This window comes from Euwallacea fornicatus, chromosome 19 (genome assembly GCF_040115645.1).
Source record: "Euwallacea fornicatus isolate EFF26 chromosome 19, ASM4011564v1, whole genome shotgun sequence".
In the NCBI taxonomy this organism is placed as follows: Eukaryota; Metazoa; Arthropoda; class Insecta; order Coleoptera; family Curculionidae; genus Euwallacea; species Euwallacea fornicatus.
The window spans coordinates 1,883,119-1,901,021 of NC_089559.1; the positions used below are offsets into that span (position 1 = coordinate 1,883,119).

The following is a 17,903-nucleotide window of genomic DNA, read 5'->3' on the forward strand; positions in this document are numbered from 1 at the left end:
TCAATCGATAAGAAAATGCAGAAAATCAAGATTTTCTTCATTAAACTTTTTTAATATGTATTTAATTGTTTCCTTTGATCAATATCAGTGTATTTATTATGTAGTAATTAAATGCAATAGACATGCTTAACAGTGAGATATTCAGCCTTATCTTCATACACACACACACACACACCTCTAAAATACCAAATTTCTCAATTTCCTCTTTAGTTAAATCTTTTATCATATATAAAGTTCCAACATGCACAGCAATGAAGGAATTCGCATTTCATTAATTCTCTGAAGATTGGTCATCAAAATTTCGCTCTCAAGCTAGGAATGGCTTCTCAATTTTTTTTTCATAGATAAAAAAACAAATAGTCGGCCCTAAAGATGTTTGAATATTAAAAAAATAAAGTAAATCAACGCTAAACATTCTCTTCCCTAAAAAAATTTACTTTCACTTGAAAATTTTCCTTGTTTAAATACTTGTAACTTCAAACAACTGAGCACTTACCCTGACACACTACATATTAGCAGTCCTGTCTCCACGTTCTATGTCAGATTTAGTCTACAATTTACTTAATTGGGACAAATGAATAAAAATACCGGTACTTTGAGGGAGGCTAAAAATTTATGGAATTTCAATGTGGCAATAGAGCCATCATTTCTTAAATTCTTTGCACTTCTAGCCTGCCTCAAAATAGTTACAATTGGAGGCTGAAAAATATTTATTTTCATCTTCAATCAACCATTAATAATTGACTAACTGCAATTTATAAGTTGACTGGTAACCTGAAAAATTAAAAATATATACCAAAGGCTTATACGTTGAAAATAAGTGGAGTAATGGTTCCATATACTTTACCTATATATAGATTGTAGGACTAACTCAACGTTTTAAATCAGCATTTTTAACTGTGCGAGTACCCAATTACGAACATCAATGCCACGCATTTCAAAAAACATATGAACGAAAAAAATGTAAATCGACGTTCTAATATTTTCTATTACACGACACTATTGCATACCCGTAATATATGTACGACATTATCTTCGTAACATTGAATTACCGTTTAGTACGGTTTAACTACCACCTCATTTGTGAAACTGCAAATATTATGGTAAATGCAATCTTGAGAAAACCATCCGGCGACGTCTCCATGACACCTGTTACATATCTTTTTTTTCCATATAATATACTACATGGAATGTTTTTTAAGGACAAGAAAGTGAAAAAACGACCATACAAAGAAGTATTATTAATGTTAACCCACATTATATACGTTATGTCATAAACTCACGTAAGTACTTTATACCCACGCATTTTATATGACGTCGTATAAACGAAACTTACATGACCATACAACTAGAACAAACCTTTTACACGGTACTAAAAACCGTCAAATTTTAAACATAATATTTATGTGACCACCCCGAACTGAACGAATGGTTGATAGGACGGTTTATTCGCAACATGAGCAAATCGAGTAATCAAATTTTATAATTAAGCCCACAAATACGATATCAAAGCATGTTATTTATATGAAATCACATACAGGAGAGTATCTTTGGAAAAGTGAGTGAAACAATAGATTTTAAAAAATATTGACGACATATAGTTTAGTGTGATTTACACGTAGCGTATCAGCATAACGTCTGATGATTAGTTACGGAGTGAATGATAGATCGATTAGTTTTTCACCTGTTGCTGATCCTTTATTAAATGTAACGTCGTCGCATGACATCCACCTAATAACTGATACATGGCTTAACTGACGTTCTCTTATCGTGATTTATGTGAGAATAGGTTACGTATAGTTTATCAGAATTACTATTCGAATGACACGTAGAAGATACTATAGCAACCGATGATCACCTGTCGGGCAGTGACAAAATACCTATTAATATCATCTATACGTCACGTATGTATCGAACATTAACAATAAATGATGCTTAACAAAAAATTCATTAAGCATTTAGAAAAAAATGTCACTCGTGACATTCCGGATAGACACCTAGATTCCCTCGTCAAAAAACAAAAGTCTCTGGATAACTCAAAACTATCTATAGCCCTTTGTAGATCACCTTATAATAACCACTGAATAAATACAACCTATAAATGGGTTAAAAACAATCGAGCGGATTCGTTGGAACTTCTGTTTTATAAAAATCCAAAATGTGACGAAATAAGAAATAACATCGAGCCCCGCCCCACCCAAAAACAACCTTACTCGAGACGGCAGATCGCTGATGCTGTAACTGTTTGTGGCTGTACTGTAAATTGCTGACTCTGAATGATTGTTTGCTATGTCGTGGTTTGCGAATAGGCTCTGTAAGGTCTGACTGAAATCGGTTGCTTAAGGCTTGTGCGTGTGTTTGAACTTTTTTTGCGTAAACAGTACGGCCCTGTATTGACTAAATCACTTTGGCCTGTCGCCTATAAAAGAGAAACATTAAAATTATTAAACTCGAAGAGAATAAAACACAAAACACTATTACAATATTAAGAACTTTTATTATGGTTACAATAATCCGAGTCTGCACTCTTTTCTACACCTGCGTCATCTCGAGTCACTATTTAAAATTCACTTGTCGATAGAAGATTCAAGATGGCGCTAAGGCGCAAATGGCGGATCGGGCGTGACCAACAAAACTTACATTTGCTTGGACTACAATGGCTGACTCCATTATACAGGTCAGGACTTACAGACTGAGGGGGCCCCATTGCATACATGGTTGCGAAAGCCATTGTGCGGTTGCCCCGTGACTAACATCAGAAAAATATACGTTTCATTATCTAGTAAGTAACTTAGCAACAGCGGCGAATAAGCGTTTCTACAAACTAAGCGGTTAGCGTTCCTAGAGCTATGTAGTATACACCAATCTATAACTCACACAGGGAAATTTAAATGTCAGTAGAATTGTGGATATACGTCATTTTGACTAAGGCTGAAGGTAACACAAAAAATGGTTATATCCGTCAAAAAAAGAATTCTTATATTGCCGAACCAATTTAGCAATTTCTCGTCCGATATACAAGACTTGAAGTTTTATGAATAGAGGTAGTATGAATTGTCCATATTGACGCTTTCAATTGCGCCTTTCGGATTAACACGAAACTACTATGGAAAAATATAAATTTCACTTTGAGTTGCCAAGAATTCTCCAAATTGGTTTATTGAGAAAAATTCGAAATAATTTAGGATTTTTGGTTAACATAAGTTTTCTTTTTCCACCAATCATGGACAAAGTCGTACGGATTAAAATTGCAATGGCTTGCCCGTCTGTCCGATTTCAAATTTGTCGAGTCTGCTACGCTTCGGTCATTTTTTGAAATCCAGGAGCGTAGATTTATTTTACTATTGGCGCAAAATTAAAAATAAATCGAAAATGATAAAAATTTTATCAATTCATGAAGAGCAGTACTGTGTGAGTCATCGGAGACTTAACATCTACGTATAAGTAAGAAAATGGATCACTCATTGTAAAATCCGGCAAATACTCATACACACTGCACTCATACTATAAATTATTGTTGTAGTACTAGGAGAAACCAAAGAACTTACACAATAATCTAAGAATGGAGATGGAAAAGTATTTGTCAGTATTGGAAAAAATAAAAAACGATGGAAAAAAAATAAATGGAGATAATGAAAAATATTACTTCGAGGTTGATACAAACTACTTTCGAACGCAACGCGCGTGCTCTGTATCCTTTAGGAGCGAGACCTGCTCCGGCTTCTAGACGTTTTCTTCTCCATGGGACTCTGGGAACGTGATCTGGATTTTGATCTGGATACATGTTTGGATCTAGAGCGTGAACGAGATGCAGATTTGTCCTGAAACAACAGCGGAGGCTCAAGACAATACGCTCACCTGGTAACGAATTGTGGAAGCCATAAACGTTAACACAGGTATTTTATAAAACGCCTTGTTTGTAATAACTTATATCAAGTTTTGTAATTATAGAAATGCATCCGATCTCATTATCACCAATACTAAATCGTATGGAGAATTTTTTAGTTCACTCCAAAAAAGTGGCATATGGCAAAATATTAGAGGTAATAATCTATTATGCCAGGTATTCAACTGACCCTTGAAAAGTTGATAAAAGCTAAAATTTGACGTCAGAACACATAAAATCATAAGATCTAAACACTTCCGATTTTCCCATATCGTCACAAAATTACAAAAATTTTATACTTTCAATACCATGAAAATCAGTTAGAAATTGTTTGTATCTCACCTTAAATCTCTTCTCCGCTTCAGCACTACCACTTCTTGATCTAGACCTCTTCAGTGACTTCCTTTTGGATGCGGAACGGCTGCGGCTTCTCGCTTTTGACTCGCGACGGGACTCGTGAGAACGACGTGACCGGGAACGCTCGCGGGACCTGGAGCGAGACGCAGTTTTTTTGTCCTTCTTAGAGGGAGAGCGAGAATCCTTAGACCTGTGAAAAAAAGGCAGAGGCGTGTTTAAATATCGATCAGTTTCGAGAAGCTTTCGAATGGTGAAGAGGGAACTAATTGAGAATCAAAACTTACCGGGAACGGTCTCGCTTCCGGCTACCTGCGCTCGAGCTCCTGCTTCTTGACCGGCTGCGCGACCGGGACTTCCCTCTATTGGAACTCTTGTCCTCGACCAATTTGATACGGCGACCATTCAAAACTGTATCGTCGAACTTTCTGATCGCATTCTTCATGTCCTCGTAACTAGCAAATTCAACAATACCTGAAAAAAATAATAAACAAAAACCTTAAAACTTGAACTGTCATCTGTCAATAGAAATATTAAGTCAAGCGTCATTACAACTAGAGTTAATCATTCTACATTTCATTTACAAAGTGATAATGGGGACTTGTAAATCTCACTCTCCGGAGTGCCTCATCTAAAAATCAATAAAAATATACGTCGTATGAAGCGACCACTGCAAAGCTTCTCAAGATAACGAACGAACCGTAAAAGTTTACTAATAGACTTAGAAAACGAATTTCTCGAGCGTTAAGTACCTTAAGTAGCATTTTTTTATACAAAAATTGGCAGATGTTTCAAAAAATAGTGAGCCTCTAAAAAACGCGATACACAAAAATCGACTGTGCTTATGCTTTTGAGTTTCAAATGAGAGCTCCTAAAATTTCTATATATTTAAACGTCACATACGCATGCTGAAGACGCGTTTCTTCTTTCAGTATCAGATTTTTTTCAAGTAGGCAGCTAGGATATTTGTCAATCTCACCAATTGAAAAGAACTCATAAAATTAAGGTTTTATTCCCCTAGATCCCATCTGTCCAACTTTGACCAATGATTCATTCAAACGAATTTTGCTTTTCAGCTTGACGCATAAAATTTGTCATCAACGAAGTCTATTTATCATATTTTAACCCACTTATCACGTTATAATTCATAATAAATTTATTATTGAAATTATACGAGAACCGGCGAGCTCAAACTTAGTACATGAATGTGACTTACCTTCGTTCTTATACTTCTTGTGTGCATCGGCAAATGTGACTTCGCCGGCAGGACGAAGGTAATCTTTGAGATCTTGCCAGGATACACCGGAGGACAAATTTTCGACGAATATTCTGTAGTTGGTGCGCACGGGAGGTCCCTGCCGGGGCCGGTGGTCCCGGCTCGAGAACCATTCCTGGTCACGACCCCGAGGCCTGCCGCGAGCCATTTCGACGCTGACGCGCAGACCCAGCAGTTTTTTCCCGTGGAGTTCGTAGACGGCGTCCTCGGCGTCTCGATAGTCGTCAAATTCGACAAAACCATACCTGCTTGAATGGTGAAATTTAAGGAAAATTAAAAATATAAATGGATATTTCAGTTCCTGGGAACGATCCCCGTTTGTTAACCTTTCAGAACACGCACCCGGTTTTAGGGATCAACGGAAGATAAAATTTGTGGCTAGAAAATTCCGTGAGTAGGGCCTCTGATGTTTATTATAGAAATTCTACGGGTAATATTACTCATAAATTTATTGTTTTTGGTAGAACCAGAAACTGAAAAATGGCTCTGGCATATGGTAAAAACACGTGTTGTAAGGAAATTTGAGTTAAAGGAAGCTGAGCGAGTCCCTGCGCTTTTCTAATCGTACGACACAGTTGTCCAGTTGAAGTTTTAGCCTTAGGAACCCAATTTAGAAACAAGGACGTGAGTCTCTAGGGCTATCACTCTTTACTTATGTTAATATAGTTTATTACCATTTCCTCCATGCCGCTTCAAAAAGCATGATGCTATATACGATATCTAACAATCTTGTTCATACTCATCGATGTGTTGAGGAAAATATTTAATTTTCACTATTAAAGATATTTATTTTACTGGTATCTTTTTAGTTTTAACGAAAAATGTATTATAAATTGTATATTTACTTATATATAAATTTTTCAAGTCGCATAGTATGTGGGGATGGATCCACAATGAGAGATTGCATGTTCTCAAGTGGAGTTTTAATGAATATTGATTTTGTGGTAATATGAAAAAATATAGTCATAATGAAATTAAAAAAAATAATAAAACTAAATGTACAAAAATTACGTTAGCCACAAATTTATAGATTTCATTGGGCCAATGACCTGATGTCCATAGTTCAATAAAAAATGGGTTATTTAGAATGATCCAAGACTGTTAAAAACTTCTTCGCAATCGGCAGATTTATACTCAACCAAGCATTTATAAGCAAATTTCAAAATAAATATGCCAAAAAATCAAATTTCATCAAAAATATAATTAAAAAAGCATTGTGAACAAGAATGGAAAAAAATTTGCCCTCAAACAGTCAAAAATTTGTTCATTCTATTAATAGATGTCAAGCAGTCTTCACAACAAAGAGTTACTTGCCAAAGTGTTGATGAATTATTGTTTAAGCAAAAATTATGTTTAATTTTATATTTCCATTTATATTGTACGCACAAAAATGTATGAAAATTGGGTATTTTTGCTGTATATATTGATTAGTTTTGTTATATGTTCTGTAAAAATAGTAGTCGTTTTTCCTAATGCATTTTCCCTTAATATGTGTCCCTAGTTTAACAGTAGTCAACAGAGCAATTTCCATATTTGTGTTATAATTTTACTGCTGATTCCTTTGTCTTTGTCTTCTATGTCAATGTTCAGAAATGTTTTGTCCTTTTCATGATTTCCAATTTGATGTTTTGTACATGTTTAGTAAAAAAAATTTATATTTTCTTCCACAAATCTATATGTATGAACAAAATTGTTAGATACTGTATGCACAGCATTTCATATTGCCACATGTTCAATTGTCTTACATTACATTTTATTGTTTTGCTGAGGAAGGTTGGGGTATTTGGATATAGGCATGCTCAGTATTAATAGCAATGGGGTCATCAATTTCAAATGTTTTTTACATATACTTACTACATTAAACACTTTATTATTATATTACAAAATATACAAAACACTCTTGTATGTCCTGTACAATAAAAGTGCTATTTTTAGATTTCATGGTATGCTGCAAGTTGTTTATTTTTCTTAAAATAAATAAAATTTCATTAAGTTTTTAAAGTAAAATTTATTTTTTGCAGACTACCCAAGTGTCTACACACTATAAGTACCAGTTATGTGTTTAGTGAGAAGCTAACCACTCTGCAAAATTGTTCACAAAAATCAGTTTAAAACCTCGAAATACAGTACAATCCATTACAAATGATATTTGAAATAAGTAGAGTATTGTCACATGTTTTGCTCTAATGGTTGTCTCCCCAGTGCTAACATATAAGGCTATGTTGCTACTTAACTGAAGGCATTAGGCCATGATTTTGTATATGCTTGAATACCTCAGAACCTGTTTTTATTTGATTTAATGGGTTGCAATGGTAATTTATTGCAGTCCAAGTAGACCAATATTTTAGTTTAGTTATTTAACCCACAACTTGCACACTTTCATGAAATTTCAAAACCCCTATAATAATTAGTTCGAAATTTGAGCAGCCTGTAGTGATAAAGTCAGAAAGCAAGGTAAGTGGAAAAAACTGACCAAAATGATTACTACAATTGCTTAGTTTGATCAGTAAACATTTGTTACTGCATTTGTTTTTGCATAAAACTTGAGCAGCAGTCACATGAGCATTGAGCACTTGGAGCAAATGTTCACTTAATGAATGCATTCGAGTAGTTCTATCATTGAATGTGTCATAATAGGATTAAGTTGAAAAATGTCTTTTTTTCTTCCCAATATAATAAAACAAAAAAGCAATGTGAAATAATATTAGCCTAAGTATTTGAAAGTTTTTCTGCTGCCAAATATTCTAAATTATCACTTTTTACAACATTAGAACTTCTATTTGTTTTTTCTAAAATGCTCTTTTTGTGTAACGAAGGAGTAGGTATGTTCCACAAATAACAGTTTTTTGCATGATCGTTAGGATAGAGCATTGTTACTGTTTCAACAATGATATCGAAAAACTCTTCACCTTTCTACTTTCGTTTCCTATGTGTTGCATGCCCCACAATATAAATAAAAAATTAGCATATACCCCACAACTTGTTATCCATGTCTACAGTAAAAACAATATTTTATAAGTTGCATGATTAGGATACTCAAACTTTGCTAAAGTCATAATATTTCAATATTTTTGCCATATTGTCTTCTTCATTTTAACAAACTCAGTTTGCTATTTCTTCAAACTTTGATGAAAGTGAGTTGTTAGAGTACTCGGAAACATAATATATCAATGTCACCCTGCACACCCCCAGTGGTCAATGAGCATAAACCAACTTCATTGAGCAACTTGAATTCTCCAATTGCAAAAACGAACACAGTATACATACACCAATATTTAGTAAATGGGGAGCGCACATGGCAAGAAACTACCCTACAGCAATACTCACCCATTTTTAATGAGAACGTCCCGAATTCTGCCAAACCCTCTGAAGAAGTTCTCCAAATCCCGTTCCCGGGTTTCGTATGGAATTCCACCAACATAAACACGTGAACTCATGGTGTTTTAATAGAAAATTTAAGAGAAGTAGCCGTGCAAACAAGCCGTTTTGCCGCCAATCACTGTGAGGTTAATGTAAGCAATGCGGCATTCACTTTGCGCCACTTAAATACGAGAAGGTACCGCAGGGTAAACTCAAAGGTAGTTCAGTTGTTTGAATTAATTTTACAGTTTTTAGCGGTAAAAAAATCGAAAAAAATGATTATTGAACTAGAGAATATTATCTGGTACAAATCACGAATTGAAGAGACAAAAACCAGTCAGCTTATAGACGAAAATGGTAATTGTCACTTGTCATTTGATTAAGAGTGCATACAAAGATAGAAGTCTGTCTCTTTCTATCACACGAGAAAAGTACGGTGGATATTTCTCTACCAGTTCAGCTTTTGGTTTTTATTTCTATGTATAGTATCCGCCATGTTGTCAGATATCATTGGACATCCAGGCAATAAGATATTTTATTTTATCAAAATAGGTATTAACATGTGATTCAAAGTTTGTAATTCACATTTATTAATCTTTGCAATTGAGCAATTTCGCATAATGTATTTGATTTAAATTTCCTCCCGTTGTATGCATTTCATCGAAATAAAAAAACAATTAGGTAATAATCAAATGTTGGGACATTATAGATATTTAATGTTCCCGTAATTGTTATGAAATGAATGCAAATAGCAACAAACACTAATAATCTAACTAATTTCTTTTGAATATTGTATAATATGGTAAATGAAAAAAAAAACAATATTTTTGCTTGATTTTCATATTTAAATTACTTTTAATTGTTACAGCTTAAGAGCTAACTTACTATGGGAACTCTATCTGACATTGTCATAATGAATTTATTTCCTGCATCTTTCCTTCCATTCAAGAGCCGCCCTGCTCTTGACATTTCAATAGTGAATGGGCTGTTATTTGAGTTTAAAAAAATTCCTGTTAATGGCAGCTGACTCAAACTTTTAAAATCCAAGTTGGTAAATCCTTTTTATGTTTCATATATTATTATAGTCCCATAATGTCATATACAACTTGTATAAAATAACAATTTGCTACAGATACAAGGAAATACACTGGCCTCAGATTCTTAATATTCCTTGATTTTACAGAGACATTATGTGAACGCTTAATAAGGTGGGTATTTTAGTATATTCCCATGCCACTAAATGTAAACAAAACCTAGTATCACTGTTTTTAAGTTGAGTAAAGAGCTCATTGTAGCATATTTCCATCATATTATATCTGGGCAAAATCACAATATTTTTTTTTAATTTTTCCAACACACAATTATCTACGTAAGGACCTGCATTAAGCATTGAAGAGTAGTTTTTCATAATGTTATGATACCTTGCAATCATAGAATCAGTTTCATAAAGTTAATTTGCAGGATGTAAACACTTCAAAGCTTAATATATTGCCTATTTTACTGCATTAGAATTCTTGGCCATGTTGCCTTGTTAACTTAACCAACTAGTCCTTCAAGGCATAATAAATGCATCATCTTAAGGACCACTCGAAAGCACAATAAATGAACATCACACTGGACACTCACTCTAAGTGGCCGATGAGCAATCCACAAACATCATCAAGCAATCTTGAAATCTCAGATCGCAAAAATGAACGCAGTATGTATTTACAAATATTTAGTAAAAGGGGTGCACACATGGAAAAAAACTACCGTACATCAATACTCACCCATTTTTAATAAGAACATCCCGAATTCGTCCAAACCCTCTGAAGAAGTTCTCCAAATCCCGTTCCCGGGTTTCGTACGGAATTCCACCAACATAAACACGTGAACTCATGATGTTTCAATGCGTATTTTGGGGAAAAAAGCGGTGCAAATAAGCCGCTTTGCCACCAATGTCTGTGAGGTTAATGTAAGCAATGCGGCATTCACTTTGTGCCACTTGACGGCTAAATCTAGCGAAAGAGTTTTGTCCCGTTTCGTGGAGAAACTTTGCGCTTTTTATTGGCAAAGGTACCGAAAATAATAAAACTATAATGTTGTTAAAATGCGGAGTAATTATCTGCTGCAAATTGCAAATTATTGGAAATTGGAGACAAAAACAGTCACACCACAGACGCAAATGACAATTATTATTCGTCCGGTTATTTGTCTCTCTTTCTATGAAATGTAGTAAGAGTGGGACGGTCATATCATGGGAGGTTAAGGCATTAGTTCTAATTTCTGTACATAGGAGTTGCCATATTGCCAAATGCACTTTTTTAAAATGGTGAAGAAATAGTTCAGTAATACTCGAATGGTGGAACATAATAGATTTTCAATAGCTAAAGAAAATAATAATCTTAGTCAATATGATTAGCGTCGTATGTGATATGGTAAAGGAAAAACACCTGATATTTACACCTTACTTTGGTGTTCGTATTATCTTCAATTTTCATCCACTAAAAGCCAACGTAACATGGCAACCATGCCTGGCGCTTTCGAAATGTGTTGTTTTCAGAACTAACTTGAATTCTTTCAGTATATTTTAATTCATCTTATAGATTACTTATTAGTCAATATATTAATAACATGAATTTATATTAATGTATTAGTTTTTAAAATTTCCATATCTTCTGTGACTGATATATGTCTTTATTGCACGAGTGCATATATAGAGCAGAGTGGCGCAGTGGAAGCGTGCTGGGCCCATAACCCAGAGGTCCGTGGATCGAAACCACGCTCTGCTAAATATTTTGTTGAATCTTACTCATGTAGAATACTTTTTATATATTATTTAATTTCATTTTTACATTTCAATTTTTTTTTATATTCCAATTCGTGAGGGAAATATACCAAAAATTAAAAAAATAAAAATCGACAATACTTTGTCGTGGAATCGATGTGTTTTAGAAGTTATGTGTATAAAATGAACTTATTTTTCGATTCTCTATCTGTTCCTGAATTTTCTGCCATTCAAATCGAACTACGTTGTATAAGTATAATATGGACCCCATATAGGGTAACAAGTTATCCTATAGGAAACATTGATATAAAAGGCTTATCACTAAATACCGCAAAATTATCCAAAACTAATTTAAAAATCCCCCAATTTTTAAAACCGTCATAACCAAGCTATGTTCTCATATTTGATGCCAATTGATCCAATTAAATTTGAGTATAGGGTTCTGATTAGGAGGAAGTAACTATATTCTAAGATTATTCCACTATTTTTATATAGTGCGTAACATCTCATGGAAATTTTTATGGAGACAACAGTATTCTACAAAATAATAATAAAAATGCTAATAAACCCCACATTTTTTCTCATATTTTGCATTTTCTCACCTATACTTTTAGTTATATTTTTGAAATTTCATACACCTATTTTCTTTAAAACAGACGAAAACAAAAAGTCAAAATCGTCAATAGCCATATACGGGATGTTATATTTATTTTAAATACATGTACTATTTTTTGCTATCTTTTTTTGGAACATCCTCTATGAATTTTAATGCCACATTTAAATTCTTTCTTAAATTGTTTAGCTTTTTGGTCTCTTGCGATATTTTTGTATCTTTCACTGTTTTGACAGAATTTGAAAAAATATTTATTGATACAAATTAAGAATGTAAAGGAAAAAAGTCATCTTGTTTAGTTATCATGTATCCGAAGCAAGTCGTGATATTTACTCAAGTATTCTAAAATAGCAATAAATCTAAACGAAAACAAAGTTGTAAAAACTGTTCATAATACGGTTAAAAAATATGAAATTGAAGTGAATAAACCTGTATACGGTGATATTTTTGTTAATATTAATTTACTAAGGTTACTAACTAATTTATTGTACTATTTACACTTGTATTTGTAGTTCTCGTCGTAAACTACTAAGAATCGATTGTATTTTTCTCGATGATGTTGGTTGTCTATGAAATGAGTTCTGCAAAAAATGTTCTTTATCACAATGGGTTCGTAACAATCTCAAAAAGTAACTACAAATTAATACACTTAGTGTATTAATATATTCATATTGCGCATGAGTCGCAGGCTATAATGCACCTTATCGAATCCGGCACACCAAAGTTTAAGTTTAGTGACTTGTGAGTCGAACATAATCGTGAGAAAACTGTACAACTTGCTAGGAATGCTCATTCACATGATTGGTGCCCTCGCTTGTTTCTCATTATATAATAAACTTACAGTGATTTAAAAAAAGAGGTAAAAATGAACAAATCTGTTGGCTTCCAAATCGATGGAAAAATCCACAGTCTGAAGGATCTTTTTACATCCAGTGCAAGTGAAATCGAAGCATTTGAAGAGCGAAGCAAAAATCTCTAGTGATTCTTCCAAAAATGTCTGTTTTGAAGCTTAAAATTCTTCTTTAGTTTTCGAAGAAGTCACTGCTTCAAGCTTGGTTCTTCTCGAGAACGCTGGTGATGCTTTCTGGACTGTCTCAGTTTTCTGCAAGGGAAAAAATAAAGAAAAGCGCTATTTATTGAATCAATTGAATCAAATAATAAACACAATTCCATCACGACTATTGTGCTATTTGTACTTAATCATTTGTTTTTCCCTCCTTCTAGGAGGTAAAAAATACCTTGAAGTCCAGTCGGCAATCGGATGAGGAGTATTATGAGGAAGAAGAGGATGATTGTCAAAACGAGCCGTCAAATCATCTTAATTGTCATATATATATGATGAGGAGATCATGGAGTTGAGCAAAACTAAAGTAGGCAAATATTCGGGGAATTTGTGTTTACTTTAATATTTAAGGCCAGAAAAGGCTGATTATTCTCGAATACCCGTCCACTTGTTCTGCTTATCTTCGGTCTTGGAGACCCGTCGAATGTATCAGTAATTGGAGTTCTCTGGAATTCAGTTTTCTTTGGGACAGCGACTTTCTTCTTCTTTCCATCAACTTGGAGTATCAACAATACTTAACAGTTACTATTTATCATGAACCTGTTTAAGCATGTTTTCAAAACATAAGTGTAATGTATTTTATACTTAATATTTGTACACTTAATGTACATAAAGTACGATTAATAAAAAGATTAAAACATTTAATGTACATTTTGAAACAATGCGAACTTGTTACCTGCAACATCTCATTTTTCAATTAGTTCGCTAAAAACTCAAAAACTCCTTTGCGTCTTTCTGCTGGTCTATCATAAATCCCCTATAAATTTGTGTACTCATAGTTACCAGAAACTGCTTAAACTGCTTGACAAATTTACTTTTAAAAAAATTTAGTAGAGTGAGCAACCATATTCAGACGATGAATGGTAATAGAGAACTGTTGGTTTACATTTTATCGATTGCAGGAGCCCTTTTGTCATGGAGTTGGTGTGGATATTGGAAAGGCCATTTAGTAAATCCCATATTGAAGGATACGCTTGTAGAACTGAGTTCGGGAAACAACAAATGGTTTGATCGAGCAATTTTTTTGGCTGAAGATTTATAGTTTTTTTTGTCTGTTAGGAATTTTGTAGACATTTCTGGAAAATAGTAAAATGTTTCAGAATAGCTATGAGTTAAGTGAAGCACTTCAAGAGCTATGAAATGTATATGCTTTTTATTTAGAAAAAGATACATGGAAATATGCTGTGCGGTCAAGGTAAGAATGAACAAGCGGTCAGGCAAACTGCACGGAGGAATAAAAACTGATTAATGCATATACAGGGTGTTTATTAAACATTCGCTAAAAATCCAAGGGATTATTTCCTGGGCTATTCTACAAATATTTTGTCCTCTGATGATTTTTGAAGAACCTCCTAGTTCTGAAGATATAGGACGAGAAAATTTTCTGCTATACCAATTTTTTATATTTGTTAACAACGTTCCGATCACAACATTCTTTAATAGTTATACTTTCGTTAGCGAAGTCTTCTATGAAGGATCGCTAGAAGAACACCCATGACTGACATGCATTTCATTCCCGGACTTTCTGTCGGAAATTCATTAAAAGCTAGGAATACATTGAACGATATCCTTATCGTAATGTTATTGACGAAAAACTTCCGAAGTATTCATCAACGTCTTCATGAAATAGGTAGATCGAAACAAAGTGGAGGATCAGGAAGGCCAGAACTGTAAAAGTGGAACCGACTGTGCTGGACATGATAGAGGAAGGTCCAGATACTTCGGGTCGAAAAATGGCAAATACTTTGAATGTAAGCTATAGGACTGTTTGGAATATTCCTAGAGGCTATTTGTTTCACTCATGCCACAAATGACGCGTTCTGGCCCTTCTTCCTGCTGATTATCCTCCAGGTATTGCATTCTGCGAATGGTTCTTACACGTATTAATTGACATGTTTAAACTACTGACATTGATTCATTTTATTGCTGAAGCGAATTTTCCAAAAAACGCTATAAGAAATTTTCACAATAATCATGTATGGTCTGAAAATAGTCCAAATGAAATACTTGAAGATCGTTTTCAACATCAATTCTCGTAGAACGTTTGGACTGGAATTGTGAATGACTGACTAGATGAACCGATTTCTAGCAGAAAGACTGACCGGCCAGCCGTATTGCAACTTTTTGGAACAAACGTTATCCCAGTTTCTGGAGGTTGTACCACTGGCAACTGGTAATGCAATGTGGTTTACTTCTTATGGAACCATTTACAGACATTAGTTGAACTACTCCAGTGGAAAATGAGGAAGATTCAAAAGGTCGGATGATTGTTGGGTATAACGCAATAAGAAGCGTCTCTGGTGTCCTTAAAAAAGTTCGGCAGTCAATAAGAACAAGATTAGATTTTCATGGCCTAGTCGGTGGTAGTTATTTTCAACAGTTCTTATATATTAAGAAGCTTTTAAAGTAATATTTGATATTAAATTTTTTTGCCGCCCTGTATCTTCGGAACGAGGCTTTTCAAAAATCATCAAAAGGCAAGACATTCTTAGAGTAGCCCAGGGAATAAACCCTTAAATTTTTTCCGCATGTTTAATAACCGCTCTGTATATTTAAAAAACTAAATTGACGAACTTGAGCGAGTTGTAAATTTAAAAAAAGCGTAATAGACAGGGAGTTCTAATAGAATTAGTTGAGTACATTGTCTTGCGGAGGCTCATGTTATGCGATGGAAGAGGGATAGCTATAAGATAGAGTAAAGAAATTGGCGATAGTTTAAAATATTTAATAATATACAGGGTGTTCATGGGAAAAACTCGAAGTTTTGGGGTTTAAAAATTAGTTACCTCTAAATAAACACTTACCTCTAACAAAATCATTATTTAGCAGGTTCTCAAAAACACATATTCAACGGCCCTTAAGACTCCCCACTGTCGGAACATCCATCGCAGTTCCGTTCAACCCATGTACTGGGAGGCTGCTTCTTGCATCATCGTCACAAGTTGACTTGCGACCTTTTTCCTCATGCAAGTACGTGCTTTGTAGTTTTGTTAATTTTGGTTGTTGGGATCTAGCAGATAAGTTTCGTTAGAGATAGAACCTTCAACTTGACCAATATAGACATAATGAAAGGCAAAAAACGAGTTCTTGTTGAAATACCCAAAAACCAGACTTAGGTAGGCAATCTGCGGGTCCGATTATAAATAGCACAGACGTGGACGTAGTCCAGTAAGAGGCCCTTGGCACATACCAAATTGAGAACTACCTTCTGTAGTTTATGACCTTCACTAACGTAGGTATACATCAACTACATGAGGATCGTAGATATTTAATTTAATTTAAATTAAATTAAATTATTTACGTCACAAGGCGTATTCATTTTTGTATTTTAGAAAATTTTAAATATTCGCATTTTTCAGTAATGAAGCAACTATTGCGCATTTCTAAATGAGGTGACATTCTATACATTAGCCATAAAATGAAAATTAATACGGCTTTATCCAGCTTCGTTGAAAACAACAATCTCAAGGGTGAGATAACTTAGTTCGCCCGACTTCGTAATGCTTTATAACGCAAACAAATGCTTTTCTTAATTATTAAAGTTTGTTTTACGCTTGTTTAAATGGCTTAGAAGATAATTTTGAGTTATGAAATTGTCGCCGAATTTTATGCAGGTTTCGGTGTACCTACTCACCGAAAACTCTTTTCCAGTTCTGTCAGAAATATGGACGTATTAGTCTAGAATTTTGAAATTTTGAAACCGTAGACTGATATTTAAACTGACAGGCAATGGCTCTCCTAAATCGTTTGCATTATTTAGGTAAAATGGACCCTTCTTCCATAAGCGTGTCTTATAAATTTGTGCTAATTTTGAAACACTTTTTTTGGCTGAAAATTCCACTTCTTATAGAATATCCGATGTGTTAATCATTATTTTCACATTTGGCCTAAATCGCGAAAACTTTTCTATCTTTAATGACCAAAGAATCTCACAGTGCCCAGCGGAAATGCTCAGTTCTCCTTTAAAAATCGATAGATTGAACTCAAAGTTTTGGAACTTCCATTGACAGTTATTTTGGAAGAATTACTCTTCCGTAATGTCCGACTTGTTAGTTCTGATGTGCAATACCTTCTCTGAAAAATATTATGACGACTTGACAACGCTGAAGAGTTGAAACCAAATTATTAAAATTAAGTTGATTCAGAAAACCTCGAATTGACGTCGTTTGACTACTGGAAAACAAAAGTGTACCTACTACCAATATTTCTCAATTTTTAATTTTCTGTAGGGCATTCAGATGTGACTACACAGGACTTATCTGCGCCACTGTTTTCGCCCAATCAAGGTTCATATTATCTGCTCATGCGCAACCCTTGAGTTATTATCCACCCCAATATCGCGAGGAGAAAGAAATGCGTCAAAATTTACCATTTACAAAAATATATTTTAGAAGGGCTACGAGGGTAGTTCCAGAAGTACTCGACCTAATACTTAAAAAAAATGTAAATATTACATTATTTTTCACCATAGTCTCTCTGACACAGTTTTCCCAGCGATGTTCTATAGTTTCGATGTTTCTGTGCTATGTGTCGTGTTCTATGGTTACTGTCCGCAGTAAGAAGCTTCGAATGTTTCAAAATGGA

General features: G+C 34.2%; 1 protein-coding gene, 1 long non-coding RNA gene and 1 other non-coding gene across 8 annotated transcripts; 1 reads left to right on the top strand and 2 right to left on the bottom strand.

The window, feature by feature from the left end:
* Positions 1-692: 692 nt before the first annotated feature.
* LOC136345359 (serine-arginine protein 55-like) lies at positions 693-11,039 on the bottom strand. 5 transcript variants are annotated; one of them, XR_010733127.1, is made up of 6 exons: positions 10,646-11,038; positions 5,457-5,764; positions 4,528-4,714; positions 4,229-4,433; positions 2,641-3,821; positions 693-2,419 (listed from the first exon to the last, which is right to left on the bottom strand). XR_010733127.1 is itself a non-coding variant. In XM_066293588.1 (5 exons), the coding sequence occupies exons 1-5, from the start codon at positions 10,753-10,755 to the stop codon at positions 3,699-3,701; spliced, it is 930 nt and encodes a 309-aa protein (XP_066149685.1). In that variant the 5' UTR covers positions 10,756-11,039; the 3' UTR covers positions 2,478-3,698. The 5 variants fall into 5 exon arrangements, 4 of the variants coding, with proteins under 4 accessions (XP_066149685.1, XP_066149682.1, XP_066149684.1 ...); XM_066293588.1 differs by lacking the exon at positions 693-2,419 and having other exon boundaries at positions 2,478-3,821; positions 5,457-5,761; positions 10,646-11,039; XM_066293585.1 differs by lacking the exon at positions 693-2,419 and having other exon boundaries at positions 2,478-3,821.
* Positions 11,040-11,575: 536 nt separating this feature from the next.
* Positions 11,576-11,647, top strand: TRNAM-CAU (transfer RNA methionine (anticodon CAU)). Its single transcript has one exon. It is a non-coding gene; the product is annotated as a tRNA-Met (tRNA).
* Positions 11,648-12,322: 675 nt separating this feature from the next.
* Positions 12,323-16,370, bottom strand: LOC136345360 (uncharacterized). 2 transcript variants are annotated; one of them, XR_010733129.1, is made up of 5 exons: positions 16,124-16,370; positions 14,135-14,395; positions 13,989-14,076; positions 13,658-13,815; positions 12,323-13,358 (listed from the first exon to the last, which is right to left on the bottom strand). It is a non-coding gene; the product is annotated as an uncharacterized lncRNA (long non-coding RNA). The 2 variants fall into 2 exon arrangements; XR_010733128.1 differs by lacking the exons at positions 13,989-14,076; positions 14,135-14,395.
* Between the last annotated feature and the right edge of the window lie 1,533 nt (positions 16,371-17,903).